The 20263-nt window shown below is 38.6% G+C and overlaps 1 protein-coding gene and 1 long non-coding RNA gene across 3 annotated transcripts; one reads left to right on the forward strand and one right to left on the reverse strand.

Moving 5' to 3' along the window:
• Positions 1-214: 214 nt before the first annotated feature.
• On the reverse strand, positions 215-9841 carry LOC139371831 (COUP transcription factor 2-like). Of its 2 annotated transcripts, none has more exons than XM_071111965.1 (3): positions 5860-9841; positions 4326-4853; positions 215-2351 (listed from the first exon to the last, which is right to left on the reverse strand). In XM_071111965.1, exons 1-3 carry the CDS (start codon positions 6302-6304, stop codon positions 2077-2079), a joined length of 1248 nt encoding a protein of 415 aa, XP_070968066.1. In that variant the 5' UTR covers positions 6305-9841; the 3' UTR covers positions 215-2076. The 2 variants fall into 2 exon arrangements, with proteins under 2 accessions (XP_070968066.1, XP_070968065.1); XM_071111964.1 differs by having other exon boundaries at positions 4326-4871; positions 5860-7105.
• LOC139371858 (uncharacterized) lies at positions 9004-19140 on the forward strand. The gene is made up of 3 exons (XR_011627452.1): positions 9004-9110; positions 14353-14401; positions 16236-19140. It is a non-coding gene; the product is annotated as an uncharacterized lncRNA (long non-coding RNA).
• The last annotated feature ends 1123 nt before the right edge of the window (positions 19141-20263 follow it).

Below are 20263 nucleotides of genomic sequence, written 5' to 3' on the forward strand. Positions count from 1 at the left end.
TGGAAACAGCCGAAGAGCACTGTTCAATCAACTACACAATATGATCCCTTTTTATCCAACCACAACATGGTGTCTCGTGTGTTGAAGAAAAGCCCCAAAAACAAGGACACATTTTTTTCACACACACTCTTACACACTCTCTCTCTCTCACTCACCTATTCTCTCTCTCTCTCTCTCTCTCTCACACACACACACACACACACACACACACACACACACACACACACACACACACACACACACACACACACACACACACACACACACACACACACACACACACACACACACACACACACACACACACACACACACACACACACACACACACACACAAGGCATTTGTCACAGACCAAAGGAGCAGAACACTAAGTCAAAATAGCTTTCCAGACCAGCTCACCCTGTTTAGTCTTAGCCTATTGTTGAACATTTTGTTTCTTTTTTAAATACAAGGGCTAGTGTACTGAATGCACAGATTATATCTATACAGTCAAAAACATTTACATTTATATATATCAAAGGTAAAATAGGTTAGCGACCTGTGGCCATGCATTCACAGTCTAAATACATGAAAAAGAAAACATTTTTGTCTTAATATGTATATACATTACAAACATAACTTTCAGTGATACTAGCTAAGTCTGCCACTGAATTGAAGACGTTGTATTACCGAAAAAATAGCAAACACAGTTTTTCTTAATCACATACTTTGTATAAAGGAAAATTCATTGAAATGAATTGACCTATATTTACAACAATACTGCCTCTAATTAACGTTTTTCAAGTGAAATACACAAGCATAAGACTGAAGTTTCAAATCTAATAGTGTTCCCAAAGTTGTATACTGAAACAACGTTTTGATTAGAAATTACTTCGCGCTTTTCAGGCACTTAATGCTTGCAGTGTATAGAGGGTGACATTTCAGGGATGTCATAATAATACTGCTATTAAACACTATTCCAGCTGTACTTAAAGGTATATGACCCTTGACCTTTCCAATTTCAAAATAAGGTATTGTATGGCTAGATGTTTTCATTGATGTTTAGGCCTACATTGCAAGACACAATGTTATATGCATTACCTGCCTAAATTAAAATAATAATTCATTTGCATCTACATTTACAAGCCACAATCACCCTTCAATAGCGAGGCTTCATACATTTTTTTTAACTGTCTTTAAATCGATGCAAAACATTTCGAGCTGGGTGCATTTGGGGATGCACAAAGTTGAAATGGGTTCATAAAGCATAGCCTACATACTGGTAACCGATATCACACACTGTTCAGCAATAGCTGTTTTGCCTTGAATCTTCTATGAAACGTTAAGAGCAGATGTGGTTCGACTGGCTCAACTAAGCAGTGACAAAACAGGGCAACCCTGGAACATAAAGTCTATACTCAATTGGAAAGAGCAATGATTTAGCTGGGTCAGAAAGTTGAACCTGAACTCCGAAAAAACACCCTTGTCCAGTTTATTGTGTGTCATTTTAAGAGTAAGTGCGTATGCAGCATTAAGCATGTAGTTATAAGCATTTTCCTATATTGCTGTGGATTTAGTTTTAATTCTTGAAGAACATTTTACATTACTTAACTGTTTCAAAAGAAGTCATGGTTTTAGAAAAGAACACCACTTGTACTACAGAATCACATAGGCCGGTTTGGAACCAGAAAGGAGGAACAAAAGAAAAGTACAAAAAACAGCTAGATACATGGACACAGGACAAGTAATTTGGAAAAAGAAAACGTACTTTTTTATTTTCTCCTAAGTTTTTCCAAATGTTCATTTTAAATGCACTTTATAGTTTCCATTTTCCTTTTGAGGATTATCAAAATCCTTTTCCTTATTTTTTTTCGTTTTCTTTTTTCTTAAAAATGGATAAGAAGCAAGTTGTTCCGAATGACACTGGGAGCTTTTATCTGCATTTTGAAAGTTCGCAGAATGTCTCAATTTTAAAATTCACAGTCATTTACAACAATGTCTTTCTTTGTGAAAGCAAGCTCTTGTAACAGCCGTTTTCCTTCAACAAAAGAAGCGCTAACCATTGTAGTCTTACCCCCTTTGTTCATTCCTTCTGCTTACTGAATTGACATGTAGGGCCAGTTAAAACTGCTCCCCGAAAGCAACATATCCCTGATGAGGGTTTCAATTGGGGTTTTACCTACCAATCGGACGAAAAACAATTGCTCTATGACCGATGAAGAGACTGTGCGCAGCGAAGGCAAGCGAAGTAACAACTTCCCAAATCGTGTAGGCTGGTTGGGATACTGGCTCCGAACATATTCCTCCAGGGCGCACTGTGACTTCTCTTGCAAACTTTCCACATGGGCCACATCTGAGAGGCCACAAGCATCTGAAAAAAAGAAGCACATTAACTAAAAATTCATCACACATTTATGACAGAACACTAATAGAAATGCTAAAGACCTCTCTCGTTGGCTATACGGTATATTACGTGACAGGTGCGCTTAAAAATGTTTATAAATTTCAAGAAAACATCCCCCTTTTTCGGTGTTAAATTTGGTCGCTGAGGTGTATTAGTAGCCTATAACATAACCTATTTTATGTTGATTAAACAATAAAAACCAATCAAACTGCATGTGATTACCATAATCAAACAGCAAGTTATGGCCACTAATATCGCCATCACTAACATATTCAGTAGGCCTACATTGTTTTATTGTTAAAGAAGACACCCATCTGTTTGCGAACATAGGCTATATTTTGTTGAATTTACATTGCATGTACCACGTTTTCTTGAGAAACTGTCTCATAATCAATAGCCTATATCATGTGATTATTAATGTCACTCTAGCGCGGTGTATAAGAGCAGGCAATTATCTGTTTCCTTATATTTGGAAACTGTAGGCTATTGTTTAAAAGAAACTGGACAGGCACTGAACTTAATTACAAATACTTACATTTGAATAGGAGTTTGGGTTAACACACACACACACACACACACACACACACACACACACACACACACACACACACACACACACACACACACACACACACACACACACAAACGCACGAATGCACGCAGAGAGGGAAAGAGAGTTGTGACATGGTGACCTCTGTATTGCGTTTTGATTTGGCTTGAAGAAGGGCTAGAAACCGAAGCTATCCCTAACATGGATAGTACTAACCAAGTCACCTTAATAACCAAGAAAAATGGCGGTCAATGATATGTAGCAGTGCAAACTCTAAATATTAATTGAATACATTGAATACATTTACTACACGCAATATAATTAACATATATTGTTTAAACCGCCCAGGTATTTTTGTAGAATAGGCGAGGCCTAAGCCAATAGCCTAGTTTGTAAAATGTTGGCTATATAAAATAAGACAATGTTGTAGGCCTATTGTAAAAACAACTTATCAATTAGACGAGTCATTGCCTAATTCTGCATAGGTCTGTATTTTCACAGACCTATGCAATGTAATCATATAGCAGGGAAGTCTAGGTCATGACCCAGTTTTGGAAGAAGTCCAAAAAATGCATTGGATCCCTAGATCTCCCTAACAGAACAGAGGGGAATAGAAAAGTATTTTCCCACAATAACTGAAATGTCCGTCATGTGATCAGGCTAAATGTGGTAGAACGGCAAATTGTTGTTATTCTATTAATCAAACCGTCAATAAGATAAACTATTCCGTACAATTCCTGGCCCTCCCTGGCGTGAATAGGTTACGTTGTATGCTGTATGCCGTGGTTTAACAAATGGAGCATTAGGCCCGTCTTTCCTTTGCTATACCCCACCCCCTTAGAGCGTGACATCATTAATATCTGTCAATGCATTATAAATACAAACAAGTGAATCCACATAGGATATACAATATATCTTAAAGGTACGTAAATTATTCTCAAAATGTAATTTTCAATCAAATATCGACAGTTTGTTTGTGATGGCATGTCTTTGCTGAAATACTAGTTTAGTGACTTTTATGATGTGGGTCAAAGTTATCTTTCAGAGCAGCCTATTTTGTTGACAGCGTGTACTCAGAATGTAAATTTAATCAAGTGTGTGGCTATGCCTGACCAATCAGCAAAGGCAAATGATTGGCCATTTTATGACTTATGCCTAACAGTGCATTGATATAGGCCTACAGGCGGTTAGTTGAAAGCTTATATGCTTTTTTCCCTCTATGGGATTTTAAGACAGGCCAGGCATTTGCAAACTTTGCTCATTTTATATATTTCATTGCATGCCTAGCCTATATTGTTTTCAAACCGTGAAAGTTCAAGCACACGTGACCTAAACACATTCTCATACTGCATAACTGGAAATGTAATATTCTGATGCAATTTGGAGTTTACCTGATGTGAAGAGCACAATTGCCTTTAAGCAGCTGTATTCAGCAGAGTCAACGTGCAAAGCTTTCAGCTTTTCCACTTGTTCTTGGAAGATCCTAATGTGGTCCATAAATGCAACCACTCTGTCCGCAGACATGGGGGAGGCATGCAGGCCAGCCGCCGCCAGAAGTGGAGCCACATGGAGAGGCATGGAGCACTGTGCGGCGTTGAGCACAAATAACTCACTCCAGGTCAACCGCAGAAGAGCCACCTGGTCAGTAATCTGAAGGTCTGGAAAGAAGGGGATATTCCTGGCCCACTCCACGGCGCTGAACAGCATCCTGGCCGCCAGTTCACATATGTTCTCGATGCCCATGATGTTGTTGGGTTGCATGCATTGACTGCCATACCGGGACGTTGGGTAGGGCTCCGCTCTCAGCAGTAGAGAGATATATCCGGATAAGTAGGAATGGCAGTGGAGTGGGTCCCCATTTGTCAAGGCGAACTGGCCATGGTGTGGCTGTGTGGGTGGCATCCGTCCCCGTTGCACCGCTGCAGTAAAAAGAGAAACTGCAGATATTGATGCCTGAATTCTACACATCAAGAGACATGTAACCCTTCTGACAGGACGCTATGACAAATATTGTTACACTATAGCAGTTCGAGGAATACACATACTGAATACGAGTTTAGACATTGCTTTTGCTATTCAACTGCTATGATGAAATCTATGGATCCAACATTATAAACAAAAACAATAAGCCTACATAGGTTACAACAATTATAGCCTAATATGAAGTAGGCTATGCAAACAATGACTTTCAATTACTGTAGAGATCGATACAAGCATATTGCCCGGAAAAGTCATGATGCTCTATGGAACATTTTAGAAGTACAAATCTGTATTTAACATTCTCATTTTGTTGTTGGACTACAACAACATGAGCTAACTGAATAGAAGCACAAAGGCAAGGCAGTTATTGCATGTTGTAACCCTTAACCTACTTAGCAATCTATTCGGCTAATTTTATTTTGACTAATATTTTCGACTGATCATTGAATAGAACAATTGTAAAGATACACATATGCCCTTTTCTATGTACAGCTCCGTTTTTTGGTCGAGATTAACACGACACATAGTGTGGGATCTAAACACGCTGTCTCTTCACTCCACACTCGCCATAATAGCGCTGTAGCCTCTATGTGCTTGTATTCAAATACAGACGCATATCCATTTTGTCTCTTCCAAGGGGACGGGTCAGCTCTAATAATCTACATCCAAACTCGTATGACTATTGTTTCTGAAGGCCACATTATTAATAGGGAGCTCAATAAATATAACTCTTTAATCGAACGCGAAAAGGGAGGTTTGTTAAGCTCGGTGTAGAGCACTAAATGCAGGCGGCTCTATTGCGTGCTTCGGCCGCACAGCCTTGGGAAGAAGAGTCGGGGAGAGAATATGGGAGACGGCCACACATACAATTATTAATTAAGATAATAAATTCATTGCACGACATACAGGACAAATACATCAATAAGAAAATAAAAATTCCAATACCTTCCCGTCTCATGCCAACTTTCAGGCATTTTTTGAGGCGGCAGTACTGACACTGATTGCGATGGTGCTGGTCAATGGGACAATTCCTGTTGGCACGGCATGTGTAACTGAGGTTCCTTCGTACGCTCCGTTTGAAGAAGCTTTTGCACCCCTCGCAAGTAAACTGGCCATAGTGTTTACCACTAGATTTATCCCCGCAAACCACGCATTCTATGTGCTGTGGCTGCTGTTTCTCCGACTGCGTCGTCTGGTTTGTCGGCGTAGACTGTACAGTGTTGTTCGGGGGTCCTTGGACTGGTGTCTGAGGGGTCGGAGGGGCGACCTGAGAGCCTGACAGATTCAACTGAGGGGTCGGAAGGGATAGTCCTCCTTGAGATTGCGAAGAAAGGGTACCTTGGGTCTCAGCCACATCGTCCTGGGAGCCTCTCCACACTACCATTGCCATATCTATCAGTCAACGTAAGGAAACTTTTTGTCTGCCGTTTTTGGTTTCGCCGTGCTTGTTCTCTCAAAAGAATGCAGCACGCTGTAATCAAAATTAATAGTCAAATAAATAAATGACAAAAGCTTACTGATGTCGATTGTCCGTTGAATCTGGCGAAAATGTCAAATTGTATTGCTGTTATAGACGATGCTAAGCACACGTTTTAAAACTGATGTGATGGCGAGCTGATTCGCAGCATTGCGCTTAGAGGCCAAGTCCAGGGGCGCTTGCAGTCAGCCATTCAGGAGACTCGAAATGGAGAAAAAAAAGAGCAAATGATTGCAATAATGAAATGAGGTAGCCTATTCAAGAAACGAAGCAGTAAGTTGAACGTATAGGCGACGTGACAGCAGCATAAAACCCACAATTGATGTAGGCTACACACTAGCAGCAGAGCGCTATCAAGTTCCAGCTCAAGTCATGAAGAAAATCATCAACTGGTAAAAAAAATATTGCTGCTTCTCCCTTTTCTTGTGAGGTGGTGCGAGCAGCAGCGCGCAGCTGAAGCCAATGCTATGAAGTCAACTCTCCGACAAGCAAGTGATAATAAAACAAAAAGATCACAACTTATAGAACCTCCTTCATGCAGGAAAAATCATTTGAAAAAGAGCAGAGAATCAAAGTGATCAAATATGTTAAAAAGGGTGAGGTTAGGAAGTGATTGCGAATTGTAGGAGCTGGGCTAGCAGAATGCTTTCTCTCTGATCAGCTCACTGAGCTCTCTATATAGTGAACTTTGACACGACTGCTGCAACTTAGCACACGTTACCATGGAGATGAGCTGCCATATAAGGAAAGTGACTGTGTTTGACTGGTCAGAGCTCACGGACCTCCCCCTGAACCCCATTGGCTAGTCGGCACTTGTGCTACTTGGTGCCTTGCCAAAGCAAGGATAGGTGTCGAGAAGATGCTTGGTCCTAAAAGGAGACATGTTAAAGGAGAGGACCATGCTCCCAATTCACAGATTTTCATGAAATACACATATAAAGTTCTAAATGTTCAATGATTACATTCTCTGACCACGTACTGTTTCTTGGTATGTGTTTGTAAGTTACTGAGTAGCCTAAAGTAAGTCGGTTGCCTAATGTTTGCCTGAAATGTCTGAGAGATGTGAGGATGGTATTTTTGCGTCTGATATATGTCTGATATTGCCTCTGATATAGCCTATGTCTGATATATATCAGACACCAAAATACCACCCTGACCTCTCTCAGGTGTAGCCTATATATTGCGTCTGATAAAGGCTTTCATGAGATGCAGTAGCATATAGTGCTCCTGCATTTAACTCAAACTTTTGTATCTAGCCTACCATTACATTAGAAATAGCCGAATGCAATAGAAGTAGCCTATCAGAAGTTAAAATGAACCATTATTATAGGTTATAAATGATGAACAATTACGGCATACAATTGAATGCAGGATATGCATCTGTAAGTGAAAATGATTGTTAAACCTTATTGAAAATTGTAAGTCCTCTCGTTGCAACACATTTGTATATATGCTACATAGGCTTTCTACATCTATCGTGAGCTGTATGAAAGGTGCTATACAAATAAAAAAGTTAGGACTATTATTATTATTGTATTAGGCTGATTCAGGCATATTATCAGACAACTTAGCCTATGTTCAATCACAGTGTTGGGATGGTCAATTTTCTTACAATATAATCTTATTCCCGAACAGGCTACATCACGGTTTCTTTCAGTCAATTTAGTCAAATGCCTATTAGTAGACTATTTCTGACTGACAAGATAGTTGTTGATACTTCTGGTTATGATAATTATGAATATGTGTAGGCTTCACATTTGCAAGTATATGATAAAAATGCTTTTCATAGAGCTACAGTAAAGGAAACCCAAGCACGAGGGATTTTAATCATGAATATATAAAATATGACATAGGCTATCCTATATGAGAGTTGAGACCTCTCTCGTAATTTAGAAAATCCCGAGCTATGATGAGCTATTGTTTTATTTATTGGTTCATGATTCTAGGCTATAACAACATTCATGGACTGTATTGCAAATTGTTAAACTATATCACGATAGTATAGGTCTAAATTAAATGTTTCTGCCCAAAAAATAAAAACTCAATGCACTTTAATTATAGGTATATCCTAATCTACAATTTGTACATAATATCACAAATGCCTGAGTGAATGGTGTTTCATTTGAAGACAAAGCATACCTATGAAGTATATAGCCTAAAGTGGCCCCTATGTGCTCCTAGAAGTTTCTAGTCTGAGCATTTTTAGCTGGTACTTTCAAAATCACCAGGGTCTGTCAAAGTTGGGTCCTGTGAAAAATGTACACAGCTAAATGGAGCATATGCTGTCAATACAGCAGACAGGATCTATTACAGTATCTGAGTGCCCCCTAGCGTATGTATCGTTTCTGCCTCAAATCAACATTCAATTCGGAGGAGCCTTCCGACATGGAAACTGCCTGGGTCTCTCGTCTCTCACAGTGACCAAAGTAGCGTGCGCCCATTTCTAACTGATTAATATTTAAGAAAATGTCTTCTTATTGACTTGGACGTCATCGAGGTATGCGTGTTGATCACTGTTTCGCCTTTTCATAAACATAGCCTGAGCTCCGTAGGCACAGGGATTTTTTGTATTTTGCTTTTAATTATTGATTGATATCGGCTGATAATTGGTCTTGAGCGTAACACTTTCATTCTAAAGCAAACTGCATGGTCTAAATGATATCACTGTCTGCAGTTTATTGTATTGGTTTATTGTGGATTCTACTTGACCACTCCATTGGTGAGTATGAACATTTTGGCATATTTGTTTCATGAATGAAATGTTTGAATGTGAAAACATGCTTGGCATTAGGCAATTGTTTCGGTCGTAAATAGAACGACTATCAAAATGGATACATCAAAAAGCTGTTTAGTCATAAAACACATTTCTAGCATAAAATATCACAAAAACCTCATGAACCTTACCAGGCGCAGGCATAAAGATACTATAACGCATAACATGCTAATTATTGTCTAATTAAATGTTAATGGGAATACATATTGAGCAGAAACACATTATGTATACGCCTAAAGGCACCTATATGTGTTAAAAAATATATATTGTGAGATTATTGTAGACAAAAATGTATAGGCTATTCTCACAAACGTACCAAATGCATAGGTCGATTCGTCCGCAGCGTGATGCATCTTCTGTCTTATCAGAATATACTAGTCTTCTCTTTCTTTTCGATATAATGTCGAGAATAGACGGGAAGGTGTACTTTCCACCAGATGGAATGAATCACAAAAATACTTGAGTTTATTTGAAGAACAATAAGCAAAAAACGTAAGACTGACAAAGGATTAATCACAGTCACTACATTTTTAAACTTATGTGCTGAACTTCAACCTTGTAATGTAAATTGTCTTGTCTTCATAACATAAGTAGCGGTTGTTATGGCTGTCTTTAAAAATGACAAAAGTAAAACAGTAAGAAAATGCTCCTGTGCGTCTTTCCTTTCTGTCCTACTGTAGGCTAGCCTATGGGTTAAAACGCGCCTGTGTGCCGCTGCTTTTTGTGGGCTGGATGGGAGGGGTGAAGTCAGACTACACATAGTCAGACACCTGTCTGTTTGTATTGAAACTAGGGATGCTTTTATACATTATCACTTCATTTATGTTAGAATCATGAACGTAAATTAATTTGACAACAATATATTATGAATCGATGAGCTGACAGAAGCGGATAACCAAAACTTGTAAAATGTGATATATCAAAATGGCAATTAAACACATATGTTGAAAGCTAAATTAATTAATTAAATTAACCACAAATTAATATCAGTTTTAGATGGCAGATGCGGTGACACGAAAACTATTATTATTATTATTATTATTAGGCTATAATTATTATTACAGCAATGATACCGGTAACAATTGCAATTATTGGTAGGCCAATTATTGCTGTTTTAATATTATGACTATTATTATTTTTGTTGCGGTTGACAAAACACTAACTGTTGTTATTGAACAGGGGAAGGAGAGGATTGCTTTCAAATAGGCGCATTTCAATTGACAGATATACCTTCTCTGATAGTAGGATCTCATCCTCATATGTCTACAAATGTACTTCCATTAACACACAGAGAGAAAGACAGGGAGGGGGGGGGGAAAGGGGGAAAGAGTGTGATGTGACATGACCTCTACAGAGAGAGAGAGAGAGAGAGAGAGAGAGAGAGAGAGAGAGAGAGAGATAGAGAGAGAGAGAGAGAGAGAGAGAGAGAGAGAGACTAGATGGTTGTAGATATGCAGTTTTTGTTCCTAAAACTGTGAAGTTTACGTTTTCATATGGCCTTAATTGCCCTTCACGCTTCCATATATAAACCGTTACTTTTGTAGATCAGCCGGGTTAGGCCTATAGAGTCATGTCTGGACAACGAAAGTTGTAAAGAAATACAACTACTGGGCCAACATTCTATGTGATGTTTTGTGAGTTGAAAAGTAGGCTACTAAAATCTTTGCCCTATCCTTTTTCACATTCTCTGGATAAATATAGGCCCTATGTCTATGAAGAATCAATGATGGAGTTACAAAAAGCATTTTCTTTATCTGTGCTGGTGCACTTCTTGGGGAAAATGCTCTCCTCAAGACAGAATCTCAAGCATAGGGGCACGGGAAGCCACTATACGCAATAGCGCACCTACATCGATTAGGACGAGACTCGAGGATGACGCTGACTCGCCACACTAAATAGTTACTGATCACACACAAATTGCAGGATCTTTAACGATTTGTCATGCTCATAGCACGGAAAAGCGGCAAATCACTTTATTATTGTTTGTAAAACAATGCGCGCACAGATGAGCGCAGTTCGATAGAGAGTGAATGGCCGAGTCAGTGGTTGAGATTCATGGTCGTCCTTTGAAAAAGCTTTCACTCGTGTTACAGGTTAAACTAACAAATGAAAAACAGTACACCTTTTGTTCAACTAAAATCATGTGTAGTCAATGAATTGACGGACATTTTGAAAAATGTGTTGCCTACAGCCCTACTTGTTGACGGAGCTGCACTCAAACACAAAAGTATATGCATTACCTCCTAACTTAACTATATTTTATAGAAAAGGGGAATCTATTCTGAATAATAATGTAGGCTTTAAGGAGTCGGCAATACTGGAATAGTGGGATCAGGCGGGGGCAGGTTAGCCTCCGTGCATTGGGGAGAGGCAGCAAGACAAGGATGAAAGTTCACTTTAATCTTATCTTTTCCTTCAGCAAGTCCTTCAGAGGGATACTGACCTGAAGGTCTCTTAGATCCCAGCCTGATTAACCCCTCCAGACCCGACTGGGTGCAAAGGTTAACCCGGCTAATCAAGTTGAAGAGGCTGATTGAATTAGATGACAAGGAGTCAAGGGGGAAACAACTGTCCTCCCCCAAAAAAGTCAGAGGCCAACCACTGGCAACACTTTAGTCTTTGTGAATCTCACTCTATAACCTATAGGCCTATCAGCAATCCCAAAATGGGAATAAACAAATGTCTAGTTGAATCTCCACAACAATTATGCTAGTGTTGAAGTATTTACTTGGAAGTTATTAATTAAAATCTATGCATAGTCATAGCTCTGTATTACAGAAACAAGTCATATTTTTTTGTAGATAGTGGAGTTATGTTCTCTTCACCTAATTTCTGAGCATACTAGCTCCTAGTGTCATTTTTTTTTTAAATAGGCAAGTCAGTTATGAACAAATTCATATTTACAATGTACACCATCCCAATTGTACACCGCCCTATGGGACACACAATCACAGCCGGTTGTGATACAGCCTGGATTTGAACCAGGGTATCTGTTGTGATGCCTCTAGCACTGAAATGCAGTGCCTTAGACCACTGCACCACTCGGGAGCCCTGTGTTCTAATGTAATTTGTCCTGGGATATAACTTGTATTTTTCCCTCGGCCCTCATTTCCTTCCAACAGAATTGACATTGATTCAATGGCTTTCTTCAGTGAAGCAGTTTGACAGGTGGACAGACAGCCCTCACAAATGAGCTCTAATAATCTGTGACAGGATAGGAGCTCTAGTGGCCCTGCCTTTTATTGGTCTTTCTTCTTGAGTGGCATGTCAACTGTCCTTAAAAACAAACATGTACATTTCTCAACTTTCTCTTAAAAACATAGTCATGCAGTGTCACATATGATTCTAATTCCACTATGATAAAGTTTATAATGGACCATTCAAGTTAGGACGTTATGGTCAAATTCATGCTTCTCAGACTCATTTTCAGACTATTAACTTTGTAGATAAATTAGTACATGAAAACATGAAACATGAATTCCTGATGCTTTTGCTATACGCAGAGTGCAGCATGAGAGCACATTGTTCTGTGAAGAACGGCTCTGCCTCCGTCTCCATGATCCCCAAAGCAGCAGAGTTGTCTTAATGCTGAAGGTAATGTTGTTGAACAAATTACAACATATTTGGGCATCAAGCCAGACTTCTTTGCGGATAAAAACATGATTTTATTTAATTTGGTTGTAACTGTATTATAGGCTTTTGAATAGTTACAAAGATTAGAGGAATTACTTTCAGGGATTCTTAGTGTGACTTTTACATATATACTGTAGAACTTGATGCTACTGTATTACTTTAAGGTAAACTTAGTCAATAGTATCAAACTATTATAATCTATACAAATAAGGTTGTAGTGTCTCATAATGCTATGTGACTTAAATTATTCATTGAAATGTTGCACTTATTTATTATGCATACGTGAGATACACAATCTACTTGCAGTGTCATTATATTTGTCCGGGTATCTACCATTTGTAAATGTTTTTCTAAGCATGATTACACATTATCATTTTGATTACATTGATTATGAACATGAGCATCTTGTGTGTATAGCAATGTCATATCTACACCAACATCTTAAACATGACTGATCCTTTGAATTCAGCATTAAAGCAATGTTTACTGCACTTCATAAATAGTTTGTTCTTGAATATTAATTGTTTAATAGTCAGCAGATTATTTGTCCATCTTTAATAAAACAAATCAGATTAAAGTAGAATCTTCTGTTGCTTTTAGGTGAAAGAGGAGATTGTGGGTAAAACGCATGCCTAAATGGCAAAGAACTGGGCAAAATGAAAGGTAAATAACATAGCAGGCTACATGGGCCCCTGAAAGACCGCATTCGTTGACGTTGTAAGAAATCAGAACACGTAGTGGCTTAACATTACATTTGAGGAATGGTTAAATCTCATTTGGGGTAAGGGAGTGTAATTGAAAATAAAAATACAGTTGCAGTATATATTATAATGAATGGGCAAAATGTCAACCACTTGGTGTGTTAACCATCAGCAGCACACACACATAGTTTCCTCTTCGTATGTGATGTTTTGTAAAACATATTCTTATTCAATGAACAAGTACTGTATATCACTAATGATTGACTCTGAAGTAATAAATTATCATGTTTAAAGAACTGCTCAATAAGCTGTGTGTGTAGAGTACAGTATATGTGTATGGGTGGAGGTGGGGGTGGGGGGCGTTCTGGGTGTTTATGGAGTTCATTCAGCAGTGTAGACTACTCTCTTTGCTCTCTGTGTCTGTTTGCCCTGCGGGCCAATCTAAGAAGGCAGCAGTTTCAAGATAGCTCACAGAGTTCGATTTGCCAATGATGGATTACCGTGTCAATTTAAACAGCAATGGATTCATTTGTTTCAATGATCCCTCTTTAGGCGGATTGCCAGGGTGCTTTCTCTCCCATCCACTACATTTCCTATAAATGTTGGGTATAGTTGAAATCATGATGATTATGATGTATATAGCCAGGAAAAGAGTTAACCTGTTCAAGTGTTGTTATGGTCTTTGGGAGCCAACAACCAGCTATGCTCTTTTTCCATGCTACGACCATGATGCTATTACTGTGTAATAATAATATCTGAATTTTCTTTCTCTGACCAAATGAAAGCATCACATTTTTTGTTTCACCCAATGTACCCCCCCCCCCCCCCCCCCCCCGGTGACTGGTGACCTCCAGTTGACAGATCTGCTCCTGGCTTTCCTGAGTGTCAGACTGCTGAGACATGGTAGGGATGTGGCCACCTATTGAAATGTGATGGTGAAGATTAAAAGGATTTGTCGGGAAAAGTGTGCTTTGGTGTACATTCACTTTATGCCAAAAGAGATTGATTACAGTCAATGTTTTATTTGAAGGCCCAATGTGGCCATTGACTAAACTATTGACTCAACTTTTGACTAAACTAAACTAAATTCTGAAAATCATGTTAATTGATGAACGTCACTGAATGATTCTACATGACCTGGTGTAAATAGCGTACACTTGATGACCTTTTGCAAAACTATATCACAGATAATAGATTAAGAGTTAAAGATTTGTAAAACCATTAGAAATTGCTTTATTGCAGATCTTATGTTGTCATGTTTTAACAGAATGTATAGATTTACACCAATACTAATGAATAATACTATCTTTAAATTGTAGATCACAAATTTTAAGACATTAATAAAATCTACAAAGCAACTTACTTCAGCTGTATTTGTCTCGTAATGTTGAATTGATACACAATTATTCTCATTCTCATGTCTGTCGTGAAGGCCAGATGGAATTGGCGACATTAACAAACAATGAAAAATGCCTTCTTTTGTCATGACTTGCACAATTTATGTTTATCTTTAACATGAAACAATAGTGTAAAATTCTTTAAAAAAATGGTTTGTACAAGCTTTCAATATCTATTTATTACACAGCTGAAACTGACATTTTTATAGCATACATTGCAAGGTTCTATTTGGAGGCAAATGTGAGCACATACAGAAAATACAATGTTTTCCTAGCATTACCCCTCTCTCGCTGCCTTCACCGTCTGAGTCTGGACTTAATCATGGGCCATTGGACTAAACTCAAGTTATTAGGAAATATAAATATTTTCTGAAGTAATCAAAGAGTGAGGGAAGGAGAGAGATTGATTTGGCTTGTGGATTGTACTCTAATTGGAAGCAGGTTGTTTTCTATTGAGGACCGCTTGGAGACATGGACTGAGGTTTGATTCGTCCTGTCCCTGGACAGTCTTTCAGCAGGTTGTAATTGTATATACCTGTCTGCCTTTTACCTTTTCCTACCAAAAGTCCACTCTAGTGAGTTTGATCTTTTTTTCAATTTTGCCTAAAATGTACATACCCCAATCTAACTGCCTGTAGCTCAGGCCTTGAAGCAAGGATATGCATTTTCTTGGTACCATTTGAAAGGAAACTCTTTGAAGTTTGTGGAAATGTGAAAGGAATGTAGGAGAATATAACACATTAGATCTGGTAAAAGATTAAAAAAAATTGGTACCATAATCTTTTAAATGCAAGAGAAAGGTCATAATGTATTATTCCAGCCCAGTTGCAATTTAGATATTGGCCAATAGATGGCAGCAGTGTATGTGCAAAGCGTTGGACTGATCCAAAGAACCATTGCATTTCTGTTCAAAATTGTGTGTCAGGACTGCCCAAATGTGCCTAATTTGTTTATTAATAACTTTTCATGTTCAAAACTGTGCACTCTCCTCAAACAATATAATGGTATTATTTCACTGTAATAGCTACTGTAAATTGGACAGTGCAGTTAGATTAACAAGAATTTAAGCTTTCTGCCAATGACAGATATGTCTATGTCCTGGGAAATGTTCTTGTTACTTACAACCTCATTCTAATCGCATTAGCCTATGTTAGCTCAACCGTCCCGCAGGGTCTAAGTTTTAAACTGTAGACTTCTTTTCAGAATCTGAAAATATTAATACAATACATTATTGTATCAATGGGCTTTTGAGGTAACTGGTATTGCATGTAAATAAACCTAACATTTCAGTCATGACACTATAAAATGCTCCCTTTCACCCTTTGACACTTTCCTTACAGAAGAAGGCCATCCTGCTGACTCAGGATCCACCTCAACACAGAGGTCCCCCTTTGGCCTTCAGCTCATCAATTCAATTAATATGTTCATTTCAATAAAGCCAAAATGGAAAATTATCCATTTAAAAGTAAGGCACTTTCCATTGAAACAAGGGAAACCCCACATTTGTGTGGTTGAGCCATGAATCATCATATGGCATGTGTGGCGATTGCATTTAGAGAGTGATCAGAGACAGTACCAAAGACTGGAAACATCCCATACTCGGCACTAGATTTAATGAGTGCCGAGTTGTAGTATTTACAACAGTGCCAAAAAGGCTCAGCTATGTTCAGGAAGCATGTGAAGTGTCTGCAATAAAAAACATTGTCAAACAAGATTTGGGAACAATTACATAGACAGATAGTGTAATGTTTATATGATCCCTCCAAACCAGAGCAGCTGCAGTAACCAGACCAGCAACATAACCATGCCCCATGTGACTAGGTCTTTCATCTAGTTGAGAGGCCAGTAGTTTGTTAATTTTACATCAGTTCTCACAATTTATCATGCCTACACTGTGAAACATTTCAACAATTGTACTTACATTGTGGCCAAACGTCTTGAACTTCAGATGAACAATTTGACATTGCTTGTCGTTGACTAGGGTAATCACTAGCTACCATGCAAGCAGCTTTGGCTATTATGTGTCATTGCTATTTTAGAAGTAACCACTGTAAGTTTCTCATTGCTAGGTATTTGAACTAACATTAACGATAGTTTGTGACATCCAACCTTTATGGGTGTGATGTGATATACTAAATACATTGGACATGAATGCGTATAATTTTGTATCCGGAACAAAACATTATTGTGATGGTATCAGCTGTGCATGCCGGAGAACTTTCCGCAACACAGTTGTTGGCAAAAATGTGGGTTTTACACGTCATAATTATCACCTATAACAGTTGAAGTAGCAGAAATGTGGACAAATCTAGGATGAAGTTGAATATCAAAATAATTTAATGTACCAGGCATTGGAAAGGTAATATATTGCAAGTAACTAAAGGTATGTAAAGGTAAAGCTACAAAATAACAATATTTTAAACTGTCTAGCCACCCTTGAAACTCCCACACATCTTGTTCGAAATGGCAGCTCTATCAAGATAATCATCTGAATGAATCTGTTACACCACGACCTATCAGGCTTGTAATTATTCATTGAGACCCTTCAAGCTAAACCAAAATAGTGAATGACCAGGAAGTCACCTTATTGTCTATACAACTCATCATATCAGGTCATATACTGGCTAATGCTTCAGGTCATATGCTTTTCTTGTTGTAACATTTGTTAACGTTAGCACCGCTGAGCACATGAGTAGCAGCAGATTGCATAGCTTTTGTCCAAACCATTTCCTTATTGTGCAAGAAATAATCCTGTATTCAATTTATGTCTGAGGAGGCTTTTTAAAACATATTTTCACAAGATCAGTAGACTGTTCAAGAGTGTTAACTAATACGACCACTTGGCCCTCTATGGTCTAGATTTTCCTTCACGGATGAAACATTAGCAGAGCTCACTGCTGAGAAGGGTGTGGCTGTGGCTATATCCCTGGGAGAAGGGCACAGCTCCTGACAGAAAGGCAATGCTGTTGATACCCTCATGTCTAGGTCTCAGCACTACCAGACCATGGACCGCTTGCTCCCCATTTATCCCTCTGTTAATCATGTAAAATCAAACTGAAACTGCTGTGAGAAATGTCTCAATATATTTAATCCCTGACTGAAATTACAAGTCAGGTTGGTTTCTCTAATGAAATCTTACTCTACATAATGAACACAGTGGAAGTCAGCATTCTCACCATAGGTAAACATCCCAATGACCTTATTATACATTTTGACTTTGTCAGCTTCCTTTTTTAATGAACTTAGTGTCAATGACTAATGTAAACTAAGGGCATGAATAGGAATATCAACAGTACACAAATAGGATTCATTACAGGATTTGGGTCACACTGCTCATAGACTTAGGGCTCTATTCAATCCGCATCGCAGAAGTTCAGCTTTACAGCGTGAATGAAATTTAAAGGCAATGTTCCCGCCTCAGCGGAGACTGCTTTCACAGTAAACACTGCATCAATCAGAAATTACCTTTACATTTCTATTGCGGAATCTGTAGTGCTTCAGCCTTACATATTCAATAGAGCCCTTAGGCTGTTACTTGTTCAAAATGTACAAATCAGGTCACGCTTGAAAAATGTCTTTAAACAAAGAGAAATGCTGAACTTTGTCAAGCACCATGTGTAGGCTACAATACCCATTCTGACATAGCAGTTGTATTCTGCAATTGCGTAAATTATGTTGACCTGTAGATTAACAAAGAAATATGAAAAAACTTTGTACAGAATTCCTGTGCAATGAGTCACCTCCTCTCATGTAATTGTTTCCATATTAGACCCCACTCACCCCTTCTTGCAAGCACATCCCTTCCAAAGGAATACTTGTGTTATGATTTGTTTACAATCACTCTATCCAATTCCACCTGCTGACAAGAGGTACCTCAGGGTACAGTGTTGTTACCCTTACTATTTGTTTACCCACAGCAGAACTCAGACACATTCTGGATATGAACAAATAGGTGTTTTCCATATATACAGCTATAGTTACAGAGTGATCGCTAGAAATAGACAGCAATTTCAGATTCTGAAAAGGTTCCGAGAACAATTATATATGCCTTCCTCTGTGCTCACCACAAAACAAAGAAAAACGACTGCCCAGCACTAGGAATTAACTTTTGATGCTCAGAGCTGGAGCTCAATTGTAGTTCACATAGATAACCAAAAAACACAGATGGCGATTTCCAGAAGTTTAAAAAAAGTTCAGAGAACATTGATATATGCCACCTTCTGCGCTCACCCAAGAAATAAAAAATGATTGCCCAGCATTAGAAGCGAATTTGTGATGCTCGGAGGAGAAGCCTGCTGCTTAAACCACTGCGCTACGCAATTCACAAAGCTCAGCAAGCCACGGGAATACTGAGAATACAGATTATACCTGATGGTAATAGCGCGTCATTTTACATTATTTGGTTTTAAGCCTTCCCCAAACCATAGCCCTGACCTTAACCACTCGGTATTAATACCTAAACTTCACCCTTTGAGTTGTTTCTGTTTCGATCCTGTAACGCGCAAAAATAGATGTTCATACATATTACGTTGAATTTAAAAGGGAAACTAGAAGATCTTGTTGAGAGTTAGGTCTGTATCTGGAGGGGATAATCTTATTTGTGGTCTCACTGAGTCATTACTCTTTGTTGTAATGACTAAGGTGTTGGATTGACAATCTCAGAGACCCAGGTTCAAGTCCCAGTAGGGCTACCACTGAATTAGCTATATTGTTGTCAGAAGTGGGTTGGCACTGCTGGGAGAGCCATTGGAACGGGAGCAAGAAACTTGTGCAAATTAAGCACAGGAAAGCACTTTCTGAAGGAAAGGCGTAGTGTAACAACCTTAGTACAACACCTACTGACTTTGTTAATTGTTGTACAAGATCTACCAACTTCGTCGGTTGTTGTTTGACAATATTTTCCACATAATTGTAGAAACCACTCAGCACCTAGGAACAGGACAGCTCTTATAATAAAACTGTTATGTTTTGTTTGTGAGTCCTGTAACAAAAAAATATTCCAGGCCTCAGCATTACTTACACAAGGCTGTTAAAAAGGTCTTTGTCACTTTGGCACACTGCACCTACACAGTATTTGCCAGCAGCACCACCATCATCATAGGATCTACTTTCTTACTTTCTTTCTTTCTTTCTTTCTTTCCTTTCTTTCTTTCTTTCTTTCTTTCTTTCTTTCTTTCTGTTTCTTCAAGTTTGCATTGTTAATTGACTGTGCTGGTCATGAGCTTGTGTCAGCCAATGCAGGACAAAGCCCCCATAAACTATAACACCACTTCCTGTACGGCTCAAGGTGAAATAGTAGCATAAACTATCAGACACTTCATTATAATATCGGTTTACATATCCAGGACACTAAAAAGTAGGGGCCATT

This window comes from Oncorhynchus clarkii, chromosome 2, assembly GCF_045791955.1.
Source record: "Oncorhynchus clarkii lewisi isolate Uvic-CL-2024 chromosome 2, UVic_Ocla_1.0, whole genome shotgun sequence".
In the NCBI taxonomy this organism is placed as follows: Eukaryota; Metazoa; Chordata; class Actinopteri; order Salmoniformes; family Salmonidae; genus Oncorhynchus; species Oncorhynchus clarkii.